At 46.4% G+C, this 27,718-nt stretch overlaps 1 protein-coding gene across 10 annotated transcripts; it reads right to left on the reverse strand.

Annotated features, from left to right (window-relative positions):
- Window positions 1-1,119: 1,119 nt before the first annotated feature.
- Max (protein) lies at window positions 1,120-26,174 on the reverse strand. Of its 10 annotated transcripts, none has more exons than NM_001361664.1 (6): window positions 25,841-26,099; window positions 25,114-25,140; window positions 17,020-17,127; window positions 3,818-3,941; window positions 3,281-3,365; window positions 1,120-2,606 (listed from the first exon to the last, which is right to left on the reverse strand). In NM_001361664.1, exons 4-6 carry the CDS (start codon window positions 3,854-3,856, stop codon window positions 2,419-2,421), a joined length of 312 nt encoding a protein of 103 aa, NP_001348593.1. In that variant the 5' UTR covers window positions 3,857-3,941; window positions 17,020-17,127; window positions 25,114-25,140; window positions 25,841-26,099; the 3' UTR covers window positions 1,120-2,418. The 10 variants fall into 10 exon arrangements, 8 of the variants coding, with proteins under 8 accessions (NP_001348593.1, NP_032584.2, NP_001139648.1 ...); XR_872708.3 differs by having other exon boundaries at window positions 1,122-2,606; window positions 3,265-3,365; window positions 25,841-26,174; XM_030246571.1 differs by lacking the exon at window positions 25,841-26,099 and adding an exon at window positions 25,636-25,830 and having other exon boundaries at window positions 1,122-2,606.
- Window positions 26,175-27,718: the final 1,544 nt, after the last annotated feature.

Consider the following 27,718-nt stretch of genomic DNA (forward strand, 5'->3'; position numbering starts at 1 on the left):
GCCCAGTCAATACTGCCCACAGCACCTTCAGTCCTCCACCACCTGTCGTATCAGGTAGTATAGATTGAAGACAGCCCGGCTAGACACTGCACCTCTTTACATCCAACTAGTGTATGGATTTCACAGAAGCCTAAACTCAACCCTTGTCCCATACCCATCTTGGAGCCAGGGCCCTGTACCTAAGATGTCCCACCAGCCAACCCAGTGGGTGCCTAACTTTCCTCACTCGCCAGCTCGCCAGCTGGCTCCACTGGCAGATCGTCCCTGACATCTGTTCTGGCCAAGCCAGTGTACAGTGCCCTAAGGATGCTGAGACATGCTGACCGGCAAGCCTTCTGCCCACGCCTCATCTCAGCCCGCCTTCTGCCTCGGCCAGGAGGGCCTTCAGGGACTCTGCTTCTGCTTCGTGCCCCACAGCTCGTGAGGTTGAGGAGCTATCTGCTTCCTGGACAAACATGAACTACCTACAAGATGGACGTCAAGGGAATGAAACCCCAGCACTCTCTGCCATATAAATCCAAGAACTTACCTGACTTCATTTCTTCCCTTGGTCTATGAAAGCAGTACTTCCCTTCAGCCAGACTGGAAGACCAAATGGAGGTGCTTTCTGGCTGGAAACCCTTTTCATCAATGGTCAAAGCTTCAGGTTGTAGTTGGGTTCACAGTAGTTAACTTGATGCTGTTATAGGCCTTTTTTGACTTCCAGTCTTTGGCAGCTCTGTTGTTTTCTCTTTTATAACTGAATGCTCTAGAAACTGAAAAGCCCTGGCCAATACTACTACCAGCCAGCCACCTTTTACACTAGACACTCATTACTGGGAGAAGGAGTGTCTCAGCTCCGAGCCAGCCGTTCCTCCAGAGAGTACCTGGTTAGCAGGAACTGCTGCCACAGCTCTCTCACTGCAAGCCTCAAAGGTGCTTGCTTTCTGCCACTCACCTAACCACTCTTTTAGGCCGAGAGACACGGAAGAAACAGGTCTGCCTACAGCTGCTCCTGGCTCTGTAGGCTCCAGCAAGAGATCACTGCTTCTCTTTCAACTTTCCAGAGGCCCAGTAGCTTCTGAAACGATCTTCCCTCAACTACCTTAGTCATTGTAGGGTTAAGAAGACACTACTACCGACAAGGATAAAATAAGTTTTTATTTATATTCTTATAGTAAAGGGGGAAGCCTTAACTTGCAGGACAATTCTTGGGCAGTATGTACAACATACTCTTTATTTCCATGGAATGGAATCAACACCGACTGAGACTACAAAGTATACACTAGAAATCAGCAAATGCCGGCAACAGAGTAGGAAAAAGACAAAGAAATGAAGCATCAAGACAAGAAACCCTTCACTGGGATCTGCTGACCACAGCCAGAGCCAGGACTGGATCACACAGTGGCGACAAGTTCCAGGACAGGAGGAAAGAAGCAGGGCGGGAGGCTGGACTGGGCTGTGGGTTTAGTACCAGGTAAGTCGCTCTTGGTATTTACATACAAAATAGTTGGCTCTATTTCTTAGAAATACACACAGAAAGAAATGAAGATTTGATCATTACTTTATGAATCTGTCGCTTTACAATATCGACATCATCAGAAATAGGGGGCATTTCATTCAGATTCAAATTTCAGTAGCAGGAAATAAATATCAAAACATCATCACTGGCCCTTAATACAAAACCTCTACCCCACCTAAGACTCCCTCCCAGCCCCACCCACATAGCCACCCCCACTCCTGAGAGCCGTTCGTTTCACTGCCGCCGTCTCCTATACATACATACCAGCGTCCCGTGGCCTTCTGGAAGGCTGGGTCTTCAGGCTTAAACAGCCGAAGTTACAGACTGTGCCATGGGTGCTGCAAATCTGTCCCCACTTTCCTTTTCTACCACACAAACTTCTTCAAGAATCCCGTCTTTCAACAGGAGAGACAGCTTTTCCAAAAAAATAATCCTTACAAAGGAGGGAGTGAGTTCTGATTACTCCAATCAGGTCTTCTTGCCAAAGCAGAAAAGTTCAGAGTCACAAAGTCCACCAAACAGAGGTGAGGGAGGACTGGGAGGAGAGCCTGGTAGAGCAGGCGTCCTCCAGGCACGTGCTCTGAGGGCTGGAGGAGCTGGTAGGGTGGGCAGGACACCGTGTACTCAGAGGTCTGGCCGGCCGTCTGTCCTCCACAGAAAGAGCTGCCAAGTTGGGGTGTTTTGGTTTAAAATTTCTGGTGGGGACAGGAACCCCTGAAGGGAATACATTTAAAAATAGTGGACACAGGGAAGGGGATGAGAGCTGTTGTCCAAGAGCTTCTATGCAAAAATAACAATTAATAAAGAGAAAAGGAAAATAAAGAGTCTTCTCAATGGTTCTGAGGGTTCTAATGATGAACAGAAGGAGGATGCGACGAGAGAGTCGACAGTTTTATTGCTGGCCTGCCCCGCATGGCTTAGCTGGCCTCCATCCGGAGTTTCTTCCTGCTCTGGGGCTCTTCAGGCTCGGATTCTGAGCTGGAGTCTGAACCCCCATCGAAGGCAGAGATGGTGCCGCCCTTGGCGTTGGTGTAGAGGCTGTTGTCTGAGGAGGGGTAGTTGGTCTGCAGTTGGGCACTTGATCTTGCCTTCTCCAGTGCACGGACTAAAAGGCAACCAAGGGAGCATGTTACCACCTTCTGGAGATCCGGAGCAACCAAGTCTCAGACTCAGGGTCCAGCCTGTTCTTCCTAAGGGTTTGCTTGCTGGACCCCAAGGCACAGGGTGGCTCAGAAGTCATTCCCTTCCGGTGGCTGCTCCACCTGCACACTTCCGTCCCCCTTTTCCTTTCCCAGATGGGCTTGGGGGCCCAGCAGACATGGCCAGCCACAGCCATACCACCCTGAAGAGAAGGCTTGTGATGAGACACCGTCCTGCCATGGACCCAGCATAGAGACCAGAGCAAGAGTTCCCTGTTGGACTGAGCAATGCAATGACAGAGAAGAAGCTAGCCTAGCAAAGCTAGGCTCCATGACGGTGTGAAGGCCCAATGATAGCAGGAAAGGATGACACAATAGATTGGGTCAAAGAAAACTTTTGGTTGGCTCTCATGAACAAAATCCACTTGGAATGACAAGCTGGACACTTGGAAGCAAGTCACCAATACACACAAAATACCTGGGCCTTTCAACAGACACCCCTACATGCAGGCTGCTTGGCCCATCATCCAACCCGCTGCCGCCGCCCACTGCCCATCCCTTGGTTGAGCTCGGCTCGAGCCTGGAGGGTCACCCTTCATGTTATTTTATGTGAGATGTTCTAACCCAGGCGGTTACTTGCATTTCCTTTTACTTGCATCTTCCATGAGGGAGGAAGAGAAGTGAATTCCCCAGGAACAAAGAACTTGATCAGCTCTCGCTTTCCCCTGTGGTTGTAGGAAAAGGCGGGTGTGAGCATTGGAGAACAGCAGGGGCCTGGCCCATAGGCTGCCCTGATTGGACTACTATTGACAATGGGGAGGGCTCACTGTCCCTGAACTCCTGGAGAATCTGGTACTTACATGGCACATTCTACAGCAAGGACCTCAAAGCTCTGTTCAGATACCTGACACCAGGTGTGACCCTTACTGTAGGCAGAGAACCTGAGCCCCGAGAAAGGGAGAGGTCAGGCCAGAAAAGATACAAGCCTTCGGATGTCCAATCCCTAGCTCCTCCGTCTCCTCACTGGAGGCTCTAACACTCAACTGCAAGGCCTGCAGAGCCAGGCTGAGCTTGCTTCTGAGGCATAGTCCTCTAGCTTTGACGGAAGCCCAGGTGTGGAAGCCCCCGCCTGGCGGGGCACAGCAGGGCCAGTTGCCCCATGAGCTTGGTTGCTCACCTTGTTGCTCCAGAAGAGCATTCTGCCGCTTGAGGTCATCAATGTCTTGCTGGTGCGTATGGTTTTTCCTTCGCATATACTGGATATACTCTGTTGCTTTGTCTAGGATTTGGGCCCGGGATGCCTGATGCAATATGAGAAAAAAAACAACAACAAAAAAAAACACAGAACAAAATAAAGACCAAGTCTGCATAGTAGGAGAACCATGCCCTTCTTTGGCAACAGCATGAGGGAAAGAAAGGAAACAGGTGGGTGGCCATGATGGAAAAGGCTGAGTAAAAAAGTAAAGGCTAGCTATGGTCTTTATCCCAAAGTGTCAAGCAACTCACAGAACTTACCTACATGGAGTCTCAGGAGCTCTACCAGGAACCCAGGTCTCAGAGAGCCACACTCAATTATTTAAAACCACCAGCTAGTCTGTGGATGGCCTGGGCTTGGAGTCTGTATGACTCTTCAACTTGTACTCCTCTCAGCCCCTCTCTGGATTTTTTTCTTATAGCTTTTATTTATTTGAAACGGGGTTTTAAGGCCAGGCAAGCAGGTCTCCCAAGTATTGGGATTACAGCCACGAGCTACATACACTCTAAACCCTCTGGCTTTTTAAAGTCTTCAGCTTGCCGATGCCTGAGACAGGCTGGTCTTGAACTCACTCTGTGGCTGAGTATGCCACTCCAGCTTTCAAGTGTCGGGATAACTACTCCCAGTTGTATATGGTGCTCTGGATTAAACCCAGGGATTTGTAAATACTAGACACAGTTCAACTGCATCTGAAATAATGAAAGAAAAGCTCAGGCCACAAAGACTCTGCTAGGACAGGCTGTTCAGGATGACAAGACCAAGGGCTGGAGTAGACCTGGCTTGGAATGAAAGTGGGTACATTTTTTTCCATCATGGTCTTAAGACCTCACCAAACCCTTAGACTATTGGTAAGGAGGCTCAAGTGAACAACACTGCTGTTGTATCACCATTTTTGCCTCCTGTCTAAAGAGATTAGCATGAAAGCTGTAAGTACTTGATGTCAACACCGGAAGGATAAGTAATTGAGACATCCCAGGAAATAGCCACACCTCTACAACTATAGCAGGCTGTGTGGGCCTGGCTCATCAGGGAACCACGTTAATAAATAAGTCAACAAAGCAGCAACAGGTTAGTGTTTACTATGCTCCTAGCATCCATCACACTTGTTGGAAGATTTCTAACAGGCTACATACATGGCCAGAGGTAGAGGCAGGGCACCAGCTCTACACATCAACTGCTACACATATAAGCTCAAGGCAGGGCAGCACAGTAGCCCAGAGTCTAGTGCTCCTTCCAGAGTCTGAGCACTCAAAAGCTTTGCCCTCAAAAGGATCATTACTGACAATTCTGCTTCTCAGCCTAGTGCTCCAAAACAACCAGAAAAAAGTGACGGGAAGGCAAAGAACACACCAGTCTTCAAACTAGCAAATCTCAATTTACCATACTAAAAATCCTAATGACCAACTTACAGACCTTAGGACAGATGGAGTGAGGTGTACAAGGCCTGAACTTCTACCGTCTTTGGGAATATTACACTTTCCAGGCTTTCTTCTCATAGTGCCCTCAAAGTGATCTGCTCAAGACATCATTCATAGTCAACCATTATCTGGTAAGAGTTATATACAAGGCACAGTGTGGGGAAACAAAATATATTAGTCACAGCTTCTTTACCCATAAGCTTACTTACTGTCTAGTGAGAAGATAAGTATTATCTCTATGCAGACAAGCCACAGGCAGTGCTGACAAGTGTACTGACTAACAGATTATAAATGTCACTCAACAGGCAGCTTCTGGGAGTGACAACCCACCGTGTGGTAGACAATGGCCTGAGTGCTGCACACTGCTGATGCCCCACATGAAGCAGTGAATTAACAGTGTTAGACCAAGGGCAGAGCAACACGAGTGCACAGGGGAAGCTGGATGGGTTTTCAGCTGAGTGGTCACCCTGTGTAAGTGCAGTCAAAGAGCCTTTTTTTTTTGGTTTTCTGAGACAGGGTTTCTCTGTGTAGCCTTGGCTGTCCTGAAACTCACTCTGTAGACCTGGATGGCCTCAAACTCAGAAATCCGCCTGCCTCTGCCTCCTGAGTGCTGGGATTAAAGGCGTGTGCCACCACTGCCTACCTGGCCAAAGAGCCTTCTGAAGGCAGAGTTGGCAAAAATGGGGAGGGAGCACATAATTAGTAGGGACTAATAAAAATATCTTGCCCCTTTGACAGAAATGTCAATGAAGCTGTTTAGCAGAGAATGGCAGGTGGCAAGGTGGGGGTTCAGAAGATGGAGTTGGGCTGGAGAGAAGGCTCAGTGGTTAGGAGCACTGACTGCTTGCTCTTCCAGAGGTCCTGAGTTCGATCCCCAGCAACCACGGGGTGGCTCACAACCATCTGTAATGGGATCTGATGTCCTCTCCTGGTGTGTCTTAAGATAGTGACAGTATGCTCACATGATGGAGTTGTATTCTCCATTCGTCCCATAGACATTCCTGCCCACAGCTGCTCCTTCCTGACTACAAGTCCTCTACCTTCTCCATCCCTGACAAATAAATCTCTGTGCACATTTATACCCCAGTCTCACTCACTGAGACCAGATCTACTCTGAAACTGTGATCTTTCTAATTTAGTCCAAGTGCTGGGATTAAAAATAAGTGTACAATCTCTTTTTAAACTTGCCTATTTTAAAGGTATCTTCCTAACAGTTCCCAGAAGGCAGCCTTGGTACTTACCAAGCCTGTGCATCTGGGACAGAGGAGACAAACAGACTCTGAAAACGAGAATGCTTGCAGATGGCTGCTGCTGCTGCTGCTGAACAGGCCTGTGCTCTCCCAGTCTCTCTTTCAGGGACTTACAACTGAAACCATAAAAGTACCCAGTACCCAGAGGTAAAGTGAGAGGCGAGCACAGCAAGCCAGAGAGTGACCACGGCCCTCTAGGTGACAGCAGTTTCACTCACAGTAGTCTTCAGCGAAGACGGAATTATAAAGGCTCAGAGCAATGCTCTGGGAATAGGAAGGAAGTCCTCAAAGAATACCGACTGGTCTGTTCTGTTTTTAATTAAAAAAAATGTTGAGATGGGGTCTTACTACTGTGTAGCCCTGGCTGTTCTGGAATTCACTCTATAGACTAGGCTGTCCTCAACTGCTTCTGCCTCCTGAGTATTGGGCTCAAAGGTGTGCACCACTGCAGCCAGCTGACTTTTAAAATCCAGAATTCAAAGCATCCCTAAGGCTAAGCACAATACAGCCCTTCCTCCAGCCCCAGCTAAAAGCAGAAGTGCTCTTGGTCACGTGGGCAGGCTGCCCCTGGCCAATCGACAATCCCAAAAAATGGTCAGGTTTACTTTATTTTGTCCTTTCTAGTATACTCAAGAAGTTTAAAAAGTTAAAACACACACACACACACACACACACACACACACACACGAGATACAGGATGCCACAAAATATATTTCCATCCACTCCAGGGAAGAGAAACAAAAGATTAAAGTCAGAAAATACCAGACTCCTCTGCAATCAATGCCTCTCATCCTTCAAACCACAAGACTACAGAAGCAGCCACAACTGTGTGCATACACAACTGTGTGCATACACAACTGCAGCCACAACTGTATGCATGTGGAGGGCCCTTCCCAAGCTTTATGAGTTCATAGTACTCGTACAATAAACATAAAGGTCCTGGGATTTATGGCATGGACTATGGAATGGACCGGGGTTTTCAGTTTCTGTTTTCTGAAAAGGCTCTCAGTCAGCTGAGTCAACTGACAATGTTCACGTGAGTCCGCTGACCACATGAAGCCTGGTAAGTCAATGTGTCCGCAGATCAGCCATTGCTTAGTAAGCACATGCGTGATTGTTTTTCCTGTTTGGTTTTTAATGTTTAGAATTCACTAATTCTGAGTAGACATGCCTCTTCTGAACAGGCGGGACAGAGTAGTGGGGCAGGACAAATTGTGGCTGCAGGGACTAAGAAGGTTAGCTATTCTATACATACACGCAGCAGCATGGAGAGCCAAGGTAGATGCTGAGCAGCCTTACCAGTTCTTCTTGCAAACCCATGTTTACACACAGGACTAAGAACAGCCAGTGAACAGAAACAGCGAGCGGCAGCTCACAGTCTGGGGAACTGATGCACAAAGCTCTGTCTTAACAGACGTTAGTTACCTTGTAGGCAATAGTCAGAATTTGACCTAAGTCTCAGGTACTCTCTTGTTTTAGGAACAGAGGCAGTTGTAGCACTAATTTTAAAAGGTCAAGAGAACTTTTTCAGAGACAGAGTTACCATGGAGAGAAAAACCAAAGATGAGGACAGGCCTTGGGGAGAACCACTGATCTGCCTTCAAGGATAACTCCAGTGAAGGTGGTTTCCTCAAAGTAGAGTCAAGGCCCAATGGTGAGCCACTTCCACACAGGCACAGGCTTGGGCAGAAAAGCAATGGCTGAAGACCAGTCTTTTTGGTTAAAAAGTGAGACACAAAATCAATCACACAAACAGTAACAACCACCACCAGCTTGTAGTAGTAACAACATCAGAGAACACTTTTCCACAGGTGAGAACTAAACAGGCTCCTACTAGAGAAGAAATGCTGGGTGATTCAGAACCCGAACAGCCAACTCCCATAGCGCTGCCTCGTAAGAAACCCAGAAAGGGGGAAAAATACAAGGTACAATGGAGAGGACTCCGGGTTTGACAGCAGGTGGCCGGAGGGGAGGTCAATCACATCTAGGGCTACATGCCTTTCTCTAAAAGCAGCAACCTATTCATGTGTCTTGGCAGAAATTTCACAAAAGGACTCAAAGGCTTCCAAAGAAGGTGATTCTAACTACAATCAAGGCTCCCGTGATTCCTGAGGTTCATCAACACAGACGCGTCAGCCTTCAGACAGGGCCAGTGAGCCGGCACAGTGGGTGGGACTCAGTAAAAGAGAACCAACTTCCAAACACTGTCTTCCTCCGGCTACCACCTGCTGCCCAACACAAGTTAGAGCAACAGCCCCACATCTCTACTTCTCTATCTTATCACACTTTACCTCTTTTTATATAAAAAGCCAAATTAGTTTAGACAATAGAGGTAAGAGGCAAGGTAGGGCATAGTAAGCCTAGATCATTAACATCAGGAGCACCTCTGCCCTTCCCAGAGGGCCTAAAGCCCAGCAGCTACACCCATCCCCAGTCCGCAGTCAGATGCTCGCTGGCGGCCATTACACTTGCTGTACCGCCAATGCTTGGGAGGCAGAGGAGGAACGCGGAGCTTGAGGCCAGGCTGCTTTACAAAGTCCCTGCCTTGAAGAACCTTAGGCGGGGGAGGGGCAGGCAAATCTGGGGTACAGTTCTGTTGACTAAGCCACTTTCTGGAAATGAAAATTTACAAATGTGCACAACAAATGCCAGTGCCCTCTAAGTAGTTCACTCTAAAATGGAACCCATCAGTGGGGGCAAGGGAGGCGGCAGTCTGTGCCATTTCTTAAAGGCTTTGTGCTTTCAGGCTCTTGACAGACCTGGCTGACTGTGGTGTGGCAGAGATGACAGACCCTGCAAAGATTCTTTTCAAACCTTAAGGGCTAACTGTGCTGTTGGGACCCTTAGAGAAGGCGCAGCACTTCCCATCAAACAGCCCATGAAGAACAAGTACAGCACATAGTTTCCTCAAGAGGAAACAGATCTACAGGAACAACATGCATTTACCTTCAAAGGTAATAAATAAAATTTTAAAGCAATTACTAGTTTCTTGACTACTAAGTTAGTCTTCCTCTAAGGCTCAGTGATGTTGAAACTGAGAGACAGTCAAACTCTAGGTAAAGACTCCAGAAAGCACAAAGAGAGAATGAGATGGAAGCCATCTTCCTGGAAGTATCTTTGCAACACAGAGCACAGCCAGTGGCTAGCAGCCTTCACTTAGCACCTGAGAGGTACTCTGTATTTGGGAATGGCCAAATACATCATGCTGGTCATCACTACTTTAGATATAAAATGTTAAGACGTGTACAAACCCCAAACTGGTCAACAGAAACAACCCAATGGCTAAACATGAATGACTCATCTTTTGGGGAAAACTAAGGTCTGTAAATGAAGCAAGCTATTAACACTTTACCCACAGCAAGTACGCCTAGACCAGAGCAGAGCAATAGGTGTCCTTGCTTCTTAGAGGTTATCATTTCTATGCATGAGGAGTGGGGATTCTCATGTAGCCCAGGATAGTAGCCTCAAACACATCCAATTGAGGCTGACCCTGGTACACACCACCACACCATGCTGGGGAAGGAACCCAGAATGTCGGGCATGTTAGGCAAGCTCTCCACCTATGGAGTCCCATCTACAGTCTCTGGGTTAAAAATTTTAAAAATGGGTTATAGTGGAGAAAAATGAGACAAGTCTGACGTTTACTTTAAGGTGGCAACCATTTCAGTCACATTAAACTGAAGGGCAACATAGGGAGTAAAGTTTACTACACTACTCGGTGTGGTCCCACATTAGCCACAGCACTCACACACAATCAGTCTGCACTGCAGTGACCACAAGTGTGTGTGTGATATTTTTAATACTTAGTAAAATAAATAAATAGGGACCAGGTGGGACACCCCTGTAATTTCAGCGCTGTGGAGACCGGAGGCAGGAGGATCAGGAGGAGTTCAAGTCTAATCTCAGCTACACAGCATAGTTTGAGGACAGCTTGACTGAGACCCTGTCTTAAAAACAAAACAGCCGGGCGGTGGCGCATGCCTTTAATCCCAGCACTTGGGAGGCAGAGGCAGGCGGATTTCTGAGTTCCAGGCCAGCCTGGTCTACAGAGTGAGTTCCAGGACAGCCAGGGCTACACAGAGAAACCCTGTCTCGAAAAACCAAAAAAAAAAAAAACCCCAAAAACAAAAAACAAAACAACACAACCACCCAGTCCCCACCCTTCTCTCTAAAAGAGAAAAAGGGCAGTGCAAACAAAAAATGGTATTAAGTAATTCTGAATACAGAAATTGTCTATTTTAGTCCATTGCTTTAAATGTTTAAATTTTATTTTTAACAATTAAAATATAATGACATTGTCCCCCACTCTCAACCTCTCTCTTGCCTGCCCTTCACCCTCACATTCATGGCCTCTCATCTCCAGTTGGAGTACAAGGACTGCAGACCTGTGTTACTGCTTATGGTTGTACACGGCTCCTGGATCCAGCTCAGCACCTCAAGCTCACACTGCTCTCTACCCACTGGGCCTGTTCCAGACCGCACTGCTTAGGTTTTAGTAGTATCTTCTATAAAGGTTAACTGTACTTAAATATATTTGTGGTTCATATTAAATGTCTACCAGACAGTGACTATCAAAGAATCTTAGGACAAATGGAAGCTGTAGCTGTGCGAGAGAAAGACAGAGACCTGGTTTTTTTTTCCTTCTTCCCATTTTTCTAAAGTTTTTGCAATTTTGTCCAAAGACAAAAAAGAAAGAGTGGTGTTAAAGGAAGATCTGGATCAGACTCTACCTTTCTCAATCTCAGGAAGCGAGAGTGGTACTAAGTCTCCTGGTCCTCCCAAGGGTGAGCCCACCCCTGGCTCTGTAAGGACAAGAAGCACCACCTTTAGTTATAGAATTATGCTTAGAAACAGATCCCATCTGACTCTGAAAGCTAAACAGGGCCAGGCCTGGTAACCGCTCTAGATAGGAGAACCTATGGAGCCACCGGAACAAGAGCATCTTAAGAACCAGAGAGGACTGGAGGCTGGCAAGGGCAGAATGCACGCAGGAGATAATGCTTTGACAAGCCCTAGAGTCAGACATTATCTGCATCTTGAGGCTAGAGTCTGACCTTGAGGAGGATCTCAGAGAAGCTGACAATGGCATTTCTGGACAAACAGACTAAGTGGACATACTCTTCCATGATGCAAGGGTTATTAAGAAGAGAAAAGCAGGCAAGCAATGCTGAATCCTTACCAGACTGGTCCATGAGAAGACCTTGGAGGTACAACACAGAAACAGTTCATAAGGAATTAACAGAAGCCGATACTTACTCAAACAGGAGTTTGGCTAACAGATGAGGTGAAATGAACAGGGCTATGGTTTATATTCAATTCAAAGACAATCTGCCAACAGCCCAGAAGATGTATGCAGTGTGGCTAGGATGAGCTGTTTAGCTTTAGGGCATCTACACTAAAGAGGCATCTCCTAGATCCTAGAACCACAACAGAGCTCCTCCATGGGACCTGAGAAACAGGGTCCCTGACTTGAGGGTCCTATTGGTGGCACAGCACAGACTACAGTCCTCAAAAAGGACACCTTCAATTGAAATACAACAAGAGAAAACCAAAAACTTCAATGACCACTGACTGGAATGAGCCACTTTCTAGGGCTGAGTGGAGAGATGTGAAGTCAGAAAGAATCCAGACTCTAAGTGACTCTCAGCTCAGCTTTCTGGTGTACCCTGAGTAAACCACTTTAGACGAGTATTTTCATAGTAACTTACATACTGCTAAGATTAACGGAGCTGTGTCAAGAAAGCTCCCAGGAAATGACAAGACTTAAGTACTTAAGCTAGATTTTCTTTGTTGTTGTAATTTCAAACATATATATAATGAATTTTGAGCTTATTTCCCACATTACCCTCCCCACTCCTTCCACTGAACCCCTCTTCCTCTCAGTATGTCAACCTCTACTTTCACATCTTTTTATTTTTTCCTTTTTGTGAACCCTACTGTATTAAGTAAGGTTGCTAGCATGAGCAAAGGGGGACTTGGTATCCCTTAGATAGGCCACTGTTAGCCTAGGCAGGCTTCAGACCTGTGGCAATCTGCCTGCCTCAGTCTTTGAGTGATGCATGCCTGCCCAACTATACAAGCTGGATTTCTTTACAATACCCCCAGACTGCTTATCATCCAATACTGTAGAAATAAGGAACTCAGCTGTCCGGGTTCTAAGTCCTGTTCTGCTATAGACTGGGTCATGACCTTGAACAGGCCCCTCATTTCTGATAAGAGTAGGAACAACAACAGTGATTGCCCAACAACAGTCAGCACCTCAAAAAAAAAAAACCTGCCTTTGAGACAGGACTTCACACAGCACAGGCTGGCCTACCTCACGGTTGCTGACTCAACTTTTGGTCCTCCTGCCTCTATCTCCTAAGTACTGGGACTACAGGTGTTCAGTGCCACTCCTAGATTACTGGTCTTTTCTGTTTGTCTTTCTTTTTAAAGAAATTCACGAGGGGTCAGTCTCTTGGAACTGGAGCTATAGAAGGTTGTGAGTCACCATGTGGATGATGGGACTTGAACCCTGTAAGAACAGCATCCCAAGTTTATAGTTAACCTCCCTCAAACTCCCAAGTGCTAGATTACAGGAGTTAGAGAAGACAGGCATTCTTCATGATGCTTATTTTATCATACAAATACAAGAAACAAGAAATAAATGGAGTTTGTGTCTTATTTTCAAGTTTTCTTTCTTGCCAGACTGCATGGTGACACATGTCATGTCATTCCAATATTTAGGAGGCTGAGGCAGACAGTAAGTTCTATGTCAACGAAGACTACCTAGGGGATTGCAAGCCCCAGCTAGGAGACCCTCTCTCAAAAGTAAATAAACAAATAACATGTTTCTCCTTGTGAGATAGTGGCTCAGGATTGCAGGCTAAGCACTTGAGGCTTAAGCACAATTATGAATTCTAATCACGCTATACCAAACTCTACATTAAATTTTTAAAAGACCATTTTTTTTCTTCCCAGGTTAGGATCCAATTGAATCAATATGAATTTTTCCTTCTGTATTTTAGAAAAAAGAAAAAAGCAAAGACAGAGGCATCTTAGTGATTTCAAGGCCAGCCTGATTTATATAGTAAGGTCCAGGACAGCAAGGGCTGCATATTGAGACCCTGTCTCAAATATAAATAAGAACGAAGTAAAATGTAATATAACGCTCAGGATGAAACTCATTTCTTTCATTATTTAAAGACACACACACAAAGCCAGGCATGGTGGCCATGCCTTTAGTCCCAGCACTTAGGAAGCAGAAGCAAGCAGATCTCATCTTGAGTTTGAAGCCAGCCTGGCTTATATAGTGAGTTTCATGAAAGCCAGGACTACATAATAAGACCCTGTCTCAAAAACCAGAACTCCCCAACCCCAGAAGAACAAAACAAAAACAAACAAACAAAACACACACACACATACATGGAACAGAAACAACCAAAAAAAAAAAAAAAAAAAGAGGCTTCACTTTTCCAAGTGAATCTATGGAGCCTAAAACAGGAAGATTACTATGAACTCAAGCCAGTTTGAGAGCCACAGAATGAAACTTTATCTCAAGAAACCAAACCTGGGGGGGACCAAACCTAACAAATAAACAAAAATCTTAAAAAAGGCTTGGACACATATCACATAATTGCAATGTTAACTGTAGAGTCCCTGGCACATAAGGGTGCTGACATCAAAGGAGACTCAGATCAAAGGCCTTCCTTCAACAATCTGAGCTGAGCTCTCCAAAACTCACACGGACATTCACTTCATGACCACTGACATGTCACAACCTTAACCATTGCAATTCAAATCAAGAATGAGTCAATTTCCTTTGGTTCCAATACGACATTTTAAGAAGATTGCGACATTTGGTGAGAAGTCAGTCTGAGAGACCGAAAGGTTGCAGACCTGAAGCCTCCCTGCACCTGTGAGCCTATTGGCAGACGGAAGGAAGAATAATGAAAAGTCCTGCCCTTCACACATGCAGAGGACTCTTTATGACTTACAAGGTTAAGAGCAAGCAGGCCAGGAAGGCCTCTGAAGTAAGAATGGCAGCTTGACACTGGCAGATTAGGGCTCTGTTGACTGGCTCACTAAATCTGGTTCTTGTTCCCAAATTTAAAAAAAAAAACAAAACAAAACAAAACAAAAAAACGACTAAACCAAATCCAAGCACTTAAGAAGTGGAGGCAGAAGATGAGGAATTCAAGGTCAGCCTTAACTATGCTGTAGGTTCCAGGTCAGCCAGAGATACAAGAAACCCCATCTCAACAAACATGCAAACACAAGAAATTACAATACAGGGCCTGGTATCATCCTCTCACCCACTCCTTATCCATTCTGGCCTGTTCGAGATTCCTCAACTGGCCTTCCTCCTGCCTTGAATGCCCAGAGCCAGACAAATAGTTCTTCACGACCATGAAATCTGCCCAAAGGCCATCTTGCCAATGGGATCTATCTGTTCCACCAACCGCCCCACCTTAATCTCCTCCATAGCGCATGCACATGCACATGCAAGCATACACAGAGTCCTGGCGATTCGGGAACTTAATATGTAGTCCAGACCAGCCTTAAACTAAAAAGATCCACCTGCCTTCCAATTGCTATGATTAAAGGTATCTGCTATCACCATGCCTAGCCAGTATTCCTAATTTTAGTGATTATTTAATTTCTATTATTTCCTTGCTAAAATAAAACATCTATTTTTGTTAAGAACAGTAGCTGGTGTGTGTAGACCCTGCAAGGATGTTTGCTGAATGGAGTAGGTGAAAGGACCACGGATGACAAACTACTCATCCCATCTGTAAGCTAGCAAAGTCAAACTTCAACTTCCTCAAAGAAACGCGGCAAGAGGACCTAGTATCGTAAACCTGTAAGGTGTTAAGGAAGAATGTAACAGCAAGGGAAGAGGCCAAGGAAGGAAGCGCTGCAGCTGTGGCTCGTGAGCTACACTTTCAGTGGTCTCACTCTTCAGAACTCCTCAGATGAGCCTGCCTGCCTGGCTTACCCCAGGAGTTCATGTGGCTCTGGAAGTGGGCGGGTCACAGCCCTCCCACTGAGAAGCACATCCCCAGCCCCAGGTTTAGATGAAGGCAGCTCTAGCCCAGAAGCTCACCAAGTGATGCTGACACTCTAGCATACGGAATAAGCACCAAGTGTCCGCAGGTCAGGTATGCATCAGAGATAAATCTCTTGCACAAAGGGTGCGTCTCTCAGTCATAAAGATTTCCTGTGGTGCTCAGTGTTATACTCAGGAATGCTGTTATTCCGGTAAGTACCTTGGTTCAAGGCCATTAAATCAAGTATATACCAAGTGGGCTTAACGTACAGCAAAATTCTGGCTTTGTAATACGGCATTCACATGGCCTATTTGTGTTTTCCTGTAAGCTTAGACTTACTCCATACTTCAACCACACAGAAGGCCACATTATAGACAAAATAGAAAACATAGCTTTTCAACTTTTTATAAACATGAAAAACGTAATCTTGGATAACAAAGCAAATTCAGGACACTTAGCAGAGAACCAAAGCAGTAAAGCCATTTGAAGCATACCTAGAGTAAACACCGTTTTATTAAATCGTGTTCCTTAAGCTAGGTGTAATGCTAACAGGCTAGATGGGCTGAATCCCAGATTCAGGCCAGTCTGACTATACAGTGAGGCTCTTTCAAACAAGCTGACCCAGGGGGCTACAAAAAGCAGCCTGTTGCTACACTGTGTCAAGGGTAGAACTAACTGTGCAAACAAATGTTTTTTTCTTTATTCTAAGGAGTGACCCTAACCCACAGGCTTTTGCTCAAAGCTTTTGGGTTTTGAAGCTAGAAACAGCTGGCTCCTACCTCTCCAGGGAAAATACAAGCTTCAAAAGGCCACCAGGAAGGATGAGAATAACTGCTTTATTCTCTCTCATATGAACATGTCTCACTTTTTTGGTCCACAGCTAACAATGCTCTTTACATATGTTGGGAAGAATATGTGTCAGAACTGAAAATCACTGGTGCCCAGGCAGTTCACAGACCTGCTTCAAAGTGTTCATTTACACCAAGTAAGTACTAATGTTGAACTGCACAAGAGAAATTCCCACAGAGGTTTAGGGTGTTGCTGGCCTGGGAGAATCTTTAGTGATCCCAAACTAATTATGGACCATGTTACATAGTACAGGATATAGTTATAGTAATGTCATGAGTGACTAATTTATTTGCTTAGCATGTACAAGGCCCTGGGTTCAAGCCCAGCACTACCAAATAAAAAAGGAATGGACTACAGCATCTCCAACTCTGAAAGGGATGTCCTGACAAGAGCTATTAGAGCTGACATTGCTTTTGCTAAAGATAATTAAGAATGTGTGGGGATCTTCCAAAGAATCAAAAAGAAAAGAAAAGAAAAAAGAGAGAGACCATGCCACCTGACTGTGTTTCTTTACAGAAGGGATGTTCTAGTCCGTTCCAAGCTGCTGATGGGCCAACTGGCTTTGTCAATAAACTCACCTTCTCTCCTTGGAGTGATGGGACTGAGTCCCGCAAACTGTGAAAGCTGTCTTTGATGTGGTCCCTACGTTTTCGTTCCAGTGCATTATGGTGAGCCCGCTTGTCAGCCTAGGAGAGTGAAGAAAGAGCATGTCAGGAGTGTACTTCTTTACAGGTGGATGCGGCCAAGCCTGGAAGTGTGTGCAGTCAGCGCTGTCCCTGGCAAGTGGACTGGGAAAATTTGTTGTGAGGTGGGTAGTTAGGAAGGAGTCTCCAGAATTAGGCTCTGTTAAAGGGGAGAAAGGGTGAGCAAGGCTTGCAACAGGAACATCCAAAGTAGCACGATGACTCCAGCTCATGCACAAGGAAAATCAAAGTTATTCAGGGACAAAGAGTGACTCTCCAGTGAGTGTCCCCAACCTACACGATGGAGCAGCTGCCAGTCTGTGGTTGGAATGTTACTAAGGGAAGCTCCAGCGGGCACTTCATAAGCTATGGTTACCTCTACCGTGAGACTTGGGGCGTGGGCTGCTTCTGTCCACAGGAAACCCATCATCCTGAGGCTCCGCTGACACCCTCCTGATAAAGGTCACTAGCATATCCTCTTATCAAGTCATACAAGAGAGCACCAATCCTCTAGAAAACACAGTTGCACCTGAGCTCATTATGGCAGAGCTGACAGACTGTCAATTACATTCAGTTTCCTCTCACACAGACTGAGCCAGAAAGGCAGTTCTTGGGCAGCAGACCTTCTGACCCCTACATGCTCTTGGTAAAGTCCCTCAGGCCCCTGCAGCAGGGCAGGCCCATTTGGCAGTTTTCTAAATACCCTAACCTAACCAGCCTTTAACCTTTCCTGCTTGGAATTATAAACAGTCAGCTGTTGGGCCAGGACTGCCAACCAATCAGGAAAGGAAAGAGAGCAGGGCACCGTGCTAAGGAGCTTCATCTCCCTCTGAACAGAACACAAGGACCTATTTCAGCAAAAACTTCACCACACCTACACTTCAGGCATTATAGACACACACACTCTTTGAGATTTTACCCTGACTAGAGCAGGCTGGGCTAGGCTAGCCTAAAGAACCTATGTACACATTAGAGTGACCTGGCCACTAAGCCCAGAGCGCCAGGAATTTTGAAAATGCAGCAACAAGAGAAAACCAAGTTAAATGCTGCTTTCAAAGAATCCTTGTACTAGAAAAGATGGTCAGACAGAATCAGACAGAGCCATGAGAAGAAAAGGACCTGAAATTCTTCTCCTATCAAATTCTAAAGTCTGTGACTCACTGAGGTCTGCACTTTTCTCCTGATCCCTAGGTGCCTATCTACAGTTGTTAATCGGCTACAAATCCCCATTACAGCCACTGTCCTGAAGGACTTGTAAAGTTAACCCTTCTCAAACCTCAGTTCACTGTTAAGCAAAATATTTTCTCAACTAGTTATATGGAAAATAGAAAAGGAATCTGAAAGGACAATTAAGCTTGAAAAACCAGGTACCTGAGGTTAGAGGATATTATACAACACTGGGCAAGATAACTACAGCCACCCTCCAGCGGCAGTGTGAGACAGCTTGAGGTAAACTGGCCTGTCACAATCCGTACCTGAGGAGCCCAAGAGACCTAGGACCAGCATTTGGCATGGACTAGACCTCTGGTGTTTACTCTAATTTCCAAGATGGTCTATTTACATGCAAATCAATTGGTCTTCAGCAGCAGTCCAAGATACTCCTGTCTACTAAATCACCCTGACTCCTGGCCCTCCTCCCAGCTTAAGAGCTGTGCACGGAAGCAGTGACCCCAGTTACCCACAATCCCTCCTGTTAATACAAATAAAATCCTAATTGTCTGTTTTCTTTTTGGGAGAACCCTAAAAATCCCAAGCAGTTAGAGCTAAGTTGGTCTTGGTTTCCTGTGGGCCTGTGCTGCAAGCAAGGAGCTAAGTTTAACCAAACAACAAAATCATCCCACAAGATGCACCACCCCCTCCCGTTTGCTGAGCACTGAAAGGACTCAGATGGACAACAAGTCGTTTGGTTGGAAGACTGTAGTGAACTTGGCCGTAGACCATGAGCAGAAATCTTGGCTTCTCATCTGGGGAGCCAGCCAAGTTAGAAGTTGGCTCGGCTACGAAAGGCGGCAGGCCACTGCCTGGTAGAAAGCCTGGGCTGGGGACTGTTGTTCTCCAAGCAGTGGATGGAATTTCTGTGGTGGTTCCAGACCCAATTTAACTAGCAGAACGGGGGAGTCTTAGAGCAAGCAATCCTGCCATGCCTACCCTCGGCTGTTCTGCCTAAACAGAGAGCCGCAAGGATGGACTTGTTTTCCCCTCCCCTGGCCTCATTTGCAAGCACACGTGAAAAACATGCCCAACTCACATGCCTAATTCCAGGCAACTCTGAATTAAGTGACATTTCCAGTGCTTACAGAGCATAGGAAAACTTGACACACCTTCACACAAGGCTGAGGGTTCTCTCTGCAAAGTATTTCTATGCTGAAGATGAAGCAGATACCCCCTAGCTTTGTGTGATGGGCCAATGGGAAGGCTATTATACTGTCTTGTTAGCCATCTTCTCTTGCTGACAGCTCTTTCCCAAAAGGCCAAGCTTTCAGAACTGAGGAAAGAAAAACCAGGTAAAGATCCTCGGCGGAAGGTGCTGGAGATCCTCCCAGGAGCTGTCTTTTTAAAGCAGCACAGCAATCAACAGCAACAGCGGAACAAAGCAATTCAGGTGAGTGTACACTCTCTTGCCTATACCGAGAAGTGTCTGGTCATGCTGACACTGGGACCGGTGGTACCCTTGTGGAATAGATCACAGAGGTCTTTTTGGGCGATGTCACAGGTTCCCAAATGACTCCCCTATACATCCTCAGGAGTAGATGCTGGACACTGCTTGCTCTGTAACACAGGATTTGCAGTTTCTGTCATAAAGCCCTTCTTCATCAGCATGTCCCAGACTAAGAGAAGTACTAGGGGCTTTGTGATACCAGAGAGTGGTCCACAGCTGCTCACCAGGAACTACAGTACCAAATTGCTTCCAGCTTTGATGTCTAGGCCAAGGCTTTTACTCAGTCTCAGCTGTAGTTCCACCAAACTTTTCCACGCTGGCAGACAGCAGCAAACCCGTCACCTATAATTTGTCCACCTCTCACACTAACAAGCATGTGTATCTTAGTGCAGCTCAATGTTGAAAGCAAGCTTAGTCGCTAAACTGACAGGACACGAAGCTAAGGAGACCCGTTCAGAATCGAGGCACTCTCTCCAGAGTATTTCCTTTCAACTTACTGCACAGAAAATGCATCTCCATTTACTCATCTCACCAATCAGCAACCCAACTTCCTGCGAGGCCTAGCATGGAGAAAGAAACACCTTACTGTAAAGATGTACAAGATTTTTCCAGAATGCCATTTCTTCCAAGCTGCCTGGCACCTAACTGTTCTACCATATAGGGGGAATCTTCTCAATGCCAATGTGGAGAGAACGTGTGTCGTCCTTAGTGGCTATTTAGTATATTTATTTTGAGAAATGTAATGGTGTCTCTTTAGACAACAGAGTCACAGGACTATCCAGCAAGCTTCACTAAAACACTAAGACTGCTGAATACAAAGGCTCCGAACTCTCACGCAGTACACGTATTACTTCTGTTTGGTGAATTAAATAAAACAATTCCTAAGCAACTCAAAAGTAACCTAAAAATTGCAACATGAAACAACAGGCACCTGAGATGAGATAATCTCACTAGTGTCTTTAGTAGGCAGATATTAACTCCAGGTTCCTAGCTCTTCTGTTTGAAGCCTACAGCTGATACACATTTCTGTCAATATATTTGCTTTTGAGGTTTCTACCATCTTTTGGAGTCTAAAAGAACCTGGGAACACTACAACCCACACGTGCCATTACACTAGCTGTTTAGCGGAAGGAATTCTTGGTTAGGACACGGAAGGCAGGCCTGATAACATAACACCTGTAAGCCCCACAGGAGGCTGAGGCAGGAGAATTCCTGCAGGGAGAGGGGGAGGCCAGGCTACATAGCAAAACCCTGTCATAACCCTCCCTTGTCCCCAAAAGAGATCAAATAGGGTTCCTAGATCAACTCTTTTATTCTGTCAGCCTTTTGACAAAGCAACACACAACCCTTAAAAACTTAGCACCGTCTTCTCTCTCACAACACGCGCAGGGAGGAACGCGGCTTTTACATCATCAGAGCAAGCGCTGAGCAGAAGCACTACAAGCACTACAGCCCTTGCAGCACTTCTGTCACAAGTTTCCTGAACCTCCAGAGTGGTCAAACTCCCTTCCTCCCAAATACACTTCAATCTCCAAAGAAGCAAAAAGCTGAGGAGTTAAAAATACTGTAAACCAGAAAGAACTAGAAGTGGAAGAGTGCAACCCTACTTTACACCTCCAGCCAGCAGAGCAGGTGCAACATGTTGGATTCAGCAGACGCGGCAAAGGACAGTACATAGAGAAAGGCCTCGGGTTTCTTGACCAGCTCAGGAATCCTACATTTCACATACACTTTCACTCTTTCCCAGAGAAATTATCCAAACAGAAATAAAGCAAAAGGAACCCCTTGCATAAAGTAACTGCCTCAGAAACTTAGTTTTAAAATACAACTTACTCCCCCACTCCACCCCCCAAAAAGTACTAGTGAGATTCTGCAATTATTAAGTTTAGTAACCAGTGTTCAGGGTGACTTCCTCTAACAGTTTGCTGCTCACTGGAGACTGCTTCCGTGTGCAGCACTCGTGTGCAGCACTCGGCAGATCAGTTTCACTTTCCACTGCCTCCCTCCCATACTGATCTGAATGGCCTGCACTCTTCACAAGTAAGATATTGTACTGACCGTAGGAACTATGATCATCTTTTCATGTTAGGACCCACAGAACATTTTCCAAATAACGTGTGTGTGTGTGTGAGAGAGAGAGAGAGAGAGACAGAGAGAGAGACAGAGAGAGACAGAGAGACTATCGCTCAGTTCGAACTCATGGTAATCCTCCTGTCTCAGTTATCCTGAGTGCTGGGATTACAAGCGTGAGCTTCCACACTTGGGTTCCAAATAACTTCTTAAAAGTTTTCCCGTAGTCCTAAACATGTGGTCGTTCACAGTCCACATTTCTTAAATGGTTTTCCAAAGATAAAATCTAATAGCTTCCCATATTTTAGAAAAAAAATTGTATTATTTATACTAAATTTTAAAAAGCAAATGGATGTATTCACAGGGATAATGGAGGAGTACATGTTCCCAGCCCGTCTGTGACAGTTGGACAATGCACCATCTATAATATACCTGCTTTGTCTGTCTATGCTATGATAAACTGCTACCAGAAAAATCTCAATAAATAAACATACTAAATGAAAACAAAGGGTCTCAAAGGTTCAACCTCCAGCAACAACAAAAATTTCACTGTCTATGTCCCAAAGTGAAAGGAAAAACCCAAAGCACCTTAACAACAATGACAAAAAAAAGTTAAAACATCTAGACAAAGTAGAACCAGTCTCATGGGAGTGGAAACAATAAATGTGCATCACCACCCAAGTGGATGCTTTCAAAAGCAGAAAGCCTGCAGGAACTGCTTATCATATCATAGAGTAAGAAAGCATCGCTCACTGAAAGGCAAACCTAATTCCAGCTCAAGGATGAGTCTTCAAAACAAGCCGTTCCAACCCTTGCCCCCTAACCCTCATCAAGTCCTGCAGCAGACCTTAGAACTAGAGACTTGGGGAGGGGGGAAAGAAGTTGCTTTGTTGTTGTTGTTTTGGTAGGACAGGTTCAAAAGAAAACAACCAAGTCCATAGTATTAAGACTAATAGGACCCAGGCAGGGTGGTGACACATTTAGTCCCAGCTGATTAAATCCCATTTAATCCAGGAACCTGAGGTGGACCGATCTCCCTGAGTTCCAAGACAGCTTAGATGCCTTTCCCTCTCTCTCAAGAGAGAGAGAGAGAGAGAGAGAGAGAGAGAGAGAGAGAGAGAGAGAGAGAATAATAGCTGAAAAACAAAACAAAAAAGGAATTTGACTTTCCGTGGAAGTAAGTATGTGTAATGCTTCATTAGGAAATAAAACATTATCTTCCACGAGGCTCTCAGAACAATCCTTAAGACCTCTGAGATTACTGCACTCAATCAACCAGCACTCAATAAATAAGGTTTTCTTAGTGTTCAGGCAAGCTGTACAATCTCTAACGAAGCACACATACAACTGAAGAACCTGCTTTTAGCCTGTGAATAGTAAGGTCCTACATCAGAGCTATCATTTGGCATCCTACAAACTTGTTCCCTAGAAAAAGAGACAAAGGTAGAGAGTTCTTGTTCGTGTGAGGCAGAATCTCATGCTGTAGCCCAGGCTGGAACTCATTCTATATCCCAGGCTGGCTTAAAATTCAGGGAAGACTCCTGCCAAAGCCTCAGAAGCCCTGGGCTTACATACTGGGCCACAAGCCTGGACTCTGTGTTGTGTATGTTAAGGCAGGGTCTCAGTAAATTGCTCGAACGTTTGATCCTCCTACCTCAGCCTCCCCAGTAACTGGGTTTACCGACCAGAACCACCAAGCCTAGTTGCATCCTGCAAACTCTACAAGTTCCTAAACAGCTGTGTCATATATCGTTTAAAAATCAGGTAACTAGAAGGTAGAGAGATAGCTCAGTGGGTAAAGGCACTGAGGTCAAACCTGATGACCCTAAATTCAATCCCCAGACCCATGTGTTTGAGAGAGAGAACTGAATCCAAGTGGTTCTTATGACCTTCACATGTGAGCCATCACATACACGTGACCACACAACACTCACACACACATACATACATACATACACACATACATACATACACACACACACACACACACACACACACACACACACACGTTAAGTAAATGTAATTAAAAAAATCAATTAAATAGGCTGAGGTTGAAGCTCCATGGCAGAGGGGTTGCACAGCATGCGAGGGCCCTGGGTTCGAATCCTAGCACAGTCAAAAGTTAAATGCACATAAACACACCCAAAAAAGTAATAATCTGTGTTTCAAGTATTTTAACATTTCTCATAAACTTTGAGGTTCCAGGGATAGGGCTCAGCCCTGAAGGAAACAAAAAGATCTGGCAGCACCGGGCAGCACCGATCACTCTCAGGTAGCAAGCAGCAGGGGCAGGTGGCTACGGACTTTTTAGAAGGGGTGTACATCCTCACCTCTTCCTTCCACCCTTGACTAGCTGTTACCTGGTCCTCACGGGTAATGAGGACCTCACTCCATTCTCTTTCCCTACCATTTCCAACCATCAAATATTCCATCTCTCTCTCTCTCCTCTGGTTGTATTCTGAGTCTATTCCTTCTCTCCTCTCTCTCTCTAATCTATGCCTATTTACTCCTAAGTCTCAGACTCCAGACAAGAAAGCATGGGGTCAACCCAAAGCCAGAAACACCTACAAAAAAACCCCATTAATATAAAAAAATCTAATAAGTTACTGATAACATTATATGGATGCATCCATCACCTTTCAGCAAAGCTGTCTCTAACAGTGCCACTCTTCAACATTTTTTTTCTTCTCAAATGGAAAGTCAAGACCACAAAAAGCTGTGCCACTTTCAATATTTAACTTCTAGCGCCTCTCTTTTTTCCATTGTCGTTTTTTGGGGAATATCATGCTTTTCTAGATCCTAGGAGTCTGCAGTAGTCACATGACCTTGGCTAAAGGCGATTATTACATGTGCCTGCAACTTCACACAACTATGGAGATACTGCTTAAAGTTTACCTGCTCCTAAATAAAACCTAGCCAGTTTGCTCTGAAATAACACTACCATTCACTTCAGAATGCCCTTCCATTTCTCACATATCTCCGCCGCACTGAACACTACAGAACAACTCAGTTCACAGCACAGGCCTCCTCACTTGCCTGCCTACCTACCTACCTACTCACTAGAATCTACCACCTGAATATCAAGAATCATGTGGATTTGCAACGCCCCCCTCCTCCAACCCCAACAGACTCAACCTCACCTTAGCGGTTAAGAGGAGTTTACAAGAGTATTAAAAGTAATAGAACGATCTCTTTTTCTGACTCCAAAAAGAACCAAAACTGAACGGAAATGAAAATGAAATGGAGAGTAGGAGACGTACCGCAGATTGAAACCTCGGTTGCTCTTCCTGGAATAAGAGAGAGAGAAAAATAGAAAATACAGAAGTTATTTTCACACTTCGAATTCAATAATAAGAAAGAAAATGCCGGCGGCGGAGGAAGCAGCGGGTGGGGAGTCAGTCTGACACCCCTCCCTCCCTCTTTCCCCTTCCACTCTCTCCAGCGAGATCCCGTAGCCTAGTTGGGGGGGGGGGGGGGGGGGGTTTCAGGCACTGCCCCTCCTTCTGGGATCCGAACCGGACAAGAGGGATCCGGAACACTGCCTGCTCTCCCTCGATCCCTCTAGGGCGTCAGAGCACTCCCAGCCCCTTCACCCCAAGGATCAACCGGTCACAGGAGGAGGGAGCTCATGGACCCAAAGAGCAAGAGCTGAGCGCTGGTCTCCTTGCCCAGGATCCGGAAGGATAATGGGATCCCCAGCCGGGCAGAGCGGAGAGGGAGGCCTCGACACCCTCCTCCACGGGAGAATGTGGGGGTCCCAGAGGCCGCGTGTCTGCTCCCACCTTCAGTCCCAGGAGGCCTCTCCGGACAGGACTGGAGGGGAGCGAGCCTGGAGCGCGACGCAGGCGGTCCCGGCCCCGGGGGGAGGGGGAGAAAAGGACGGAGGCGGCGGCGACCCGACCCCCTCCCGCCGTCGCCCGGCTGAGAACCCTTGCCGCTGTCCCCGCCTGACAACCCGAACGGAAAGGAAGAAGCCCCAGGACTCACGTCGCTCTCCACCTCGATGTCATCGTTATCGCTCATTTCCTACGGCCCAGGGAGCGGCCACTGCAGCGGCGGCCGGGGAGGGGAGGGGTGGAGGGAAGGGGGAAGTCACCGACAACAACAAGCCGAGTGCCCCCACGCACACACTCACTCACTCGCTCACTCACTCACACACACTCACGCACACACAACACGGGCGACAACCACCTCACTGCAGCACCGGATCAACGGCGGCACGCACGCCCGATCGGCCCCCTAACACGTGACCGGGCTCACCGCGCCGGGGTAGCTGAGACTTGTAGTCCTCGAGCGTCGGATGGGCGAGTGAGAGAGAGCCAGAGAAACTACAAATCCCATCAGGAACCGCACACAGGCTTCGCCAGACTCGCTTGTTGACAGAGCTCAGGGCGCCTGCGCCCCGGGTGTTGGCAGCGAGAAGTGGCGCGGTGCCTCCCGGGAGATGTAGTCCACAGACCGCGAGTTGTCAGGAGATTTTCCTCCCCAGGCGGCGGAGAGGCTGCTGGGAAGACAGGACACGTGGAGGGAGCTGGGCTCCTGGAGCCGGCCACAATTCCGAGCTCTGGGCGCCCGGCCCAAGGGATTGGGTGGAGGCTCGGGGGTTTGGGGGCGGGGGGAGAGAAACTGGCTGCCAAAATAACACTGTCTCTTCTTGGCTAGACTGCTTTTACATTGTCTCGTTTAATGCTTGAGTCGCTCCACTTGCGCCCTGGGGCGTAACCCTCCCGGGAAGGAATCACGCTGTGGCTGACCAGGGGGCGCGGTCGAGATGCCCACGCGGGCCCTCTGTTATCTGGGTTTAAGGTGTTAAGAGACATTACGGGACAAACTAAAGGACCGATTTCGCCGGGTGTCCTTCATCTCAAGAATCTTGCTTTCATTTGTCCGAGAGAACTGTCCTTGCTGGGCTTGAGTGTTTACAAAACCTCTCGTAGGTGCAAGTAAAACCTACCTTCTGTTTGTTGTAGCCGGAGCAGATTAGGGAGTGCCCCAGTTTATAGAGAACTTTAATTAACTGCAAAAAGAATCAAAACGGGAAAGTTGTGCAGCTCCCTGTCCAGTTAAGGTCATACATAATGCAACGAGGTATGAAGTGTAACTACATTGTCCCCACCCGCATTTAGCTAAGTATCTAATATGTGGCAGCCCAGGAATGGCATGATGTGTCCCCTCAAAGACTTCACAGCTTTGAAAGCAAAAACCGGACTACCCTGTCACCATTTTCAGTGTGCACCAGGTCCTCAATGAAACAACAAACAAACAAACAAACAAACAAACAGTAATAATAAGGTCATCTGAGAAATTAACCAGACTACCACTTTACAATTGATCTTCAAAATGAGTGCGGTCTTGAGTTTGATTTATGAGTTAATGTTTTTTGAGTAAAAAATCATTTAACCCCTGACTATTGAGTGCAGAAACTTGGTGGTGTAATACAATCTTTCTGACACCTAGCCCAGGCTGGCCTTAAATGTCCGTGTGGCCAAGCCTAGTGATGAGAACACAGTCATAAGCAGACACTGACTCGTAATAGAAGTCAAGGGCTGTAAGGGAGACAAAGATGGTAAGAGGGTTTTTTGTTTGTTTGTTTGGTTGGTTGGTTGGTTTTTCGAGACAGGGTTTCTCTGTGTAGCCCTGGCTGTCCTGGAACTCACTCTGTAGACCAGGCTGGCCTCATCTCTGCCTCCCAAGTGCTGGGATTAAAGGCATTTGCCACCACTGCCTGGATAAGATAGTAAGAGTTAACTGGATACCAGAAGTAGAGACAATGGATGATCACCGCAAACCCTCCTTATATATCTACCTGCAATGTGCAATGTGCAGAGTGCATCCTTAGCTGCAAGTTAGTTTTTTGGGGGATTA

Source organism: Mus musculus, chromosome 12, assembly GCF_000001635.26.
Source record: "Mus musculus strain C57BL/6J chromosome 12, GRCm38.p6 C57BL/6J".
NCBI classification, from domain to species: Eukaryota; Metazoa; Chordata; class Mammalia; order Rodentia; family Muridae; genus Mus; species Mus musculus.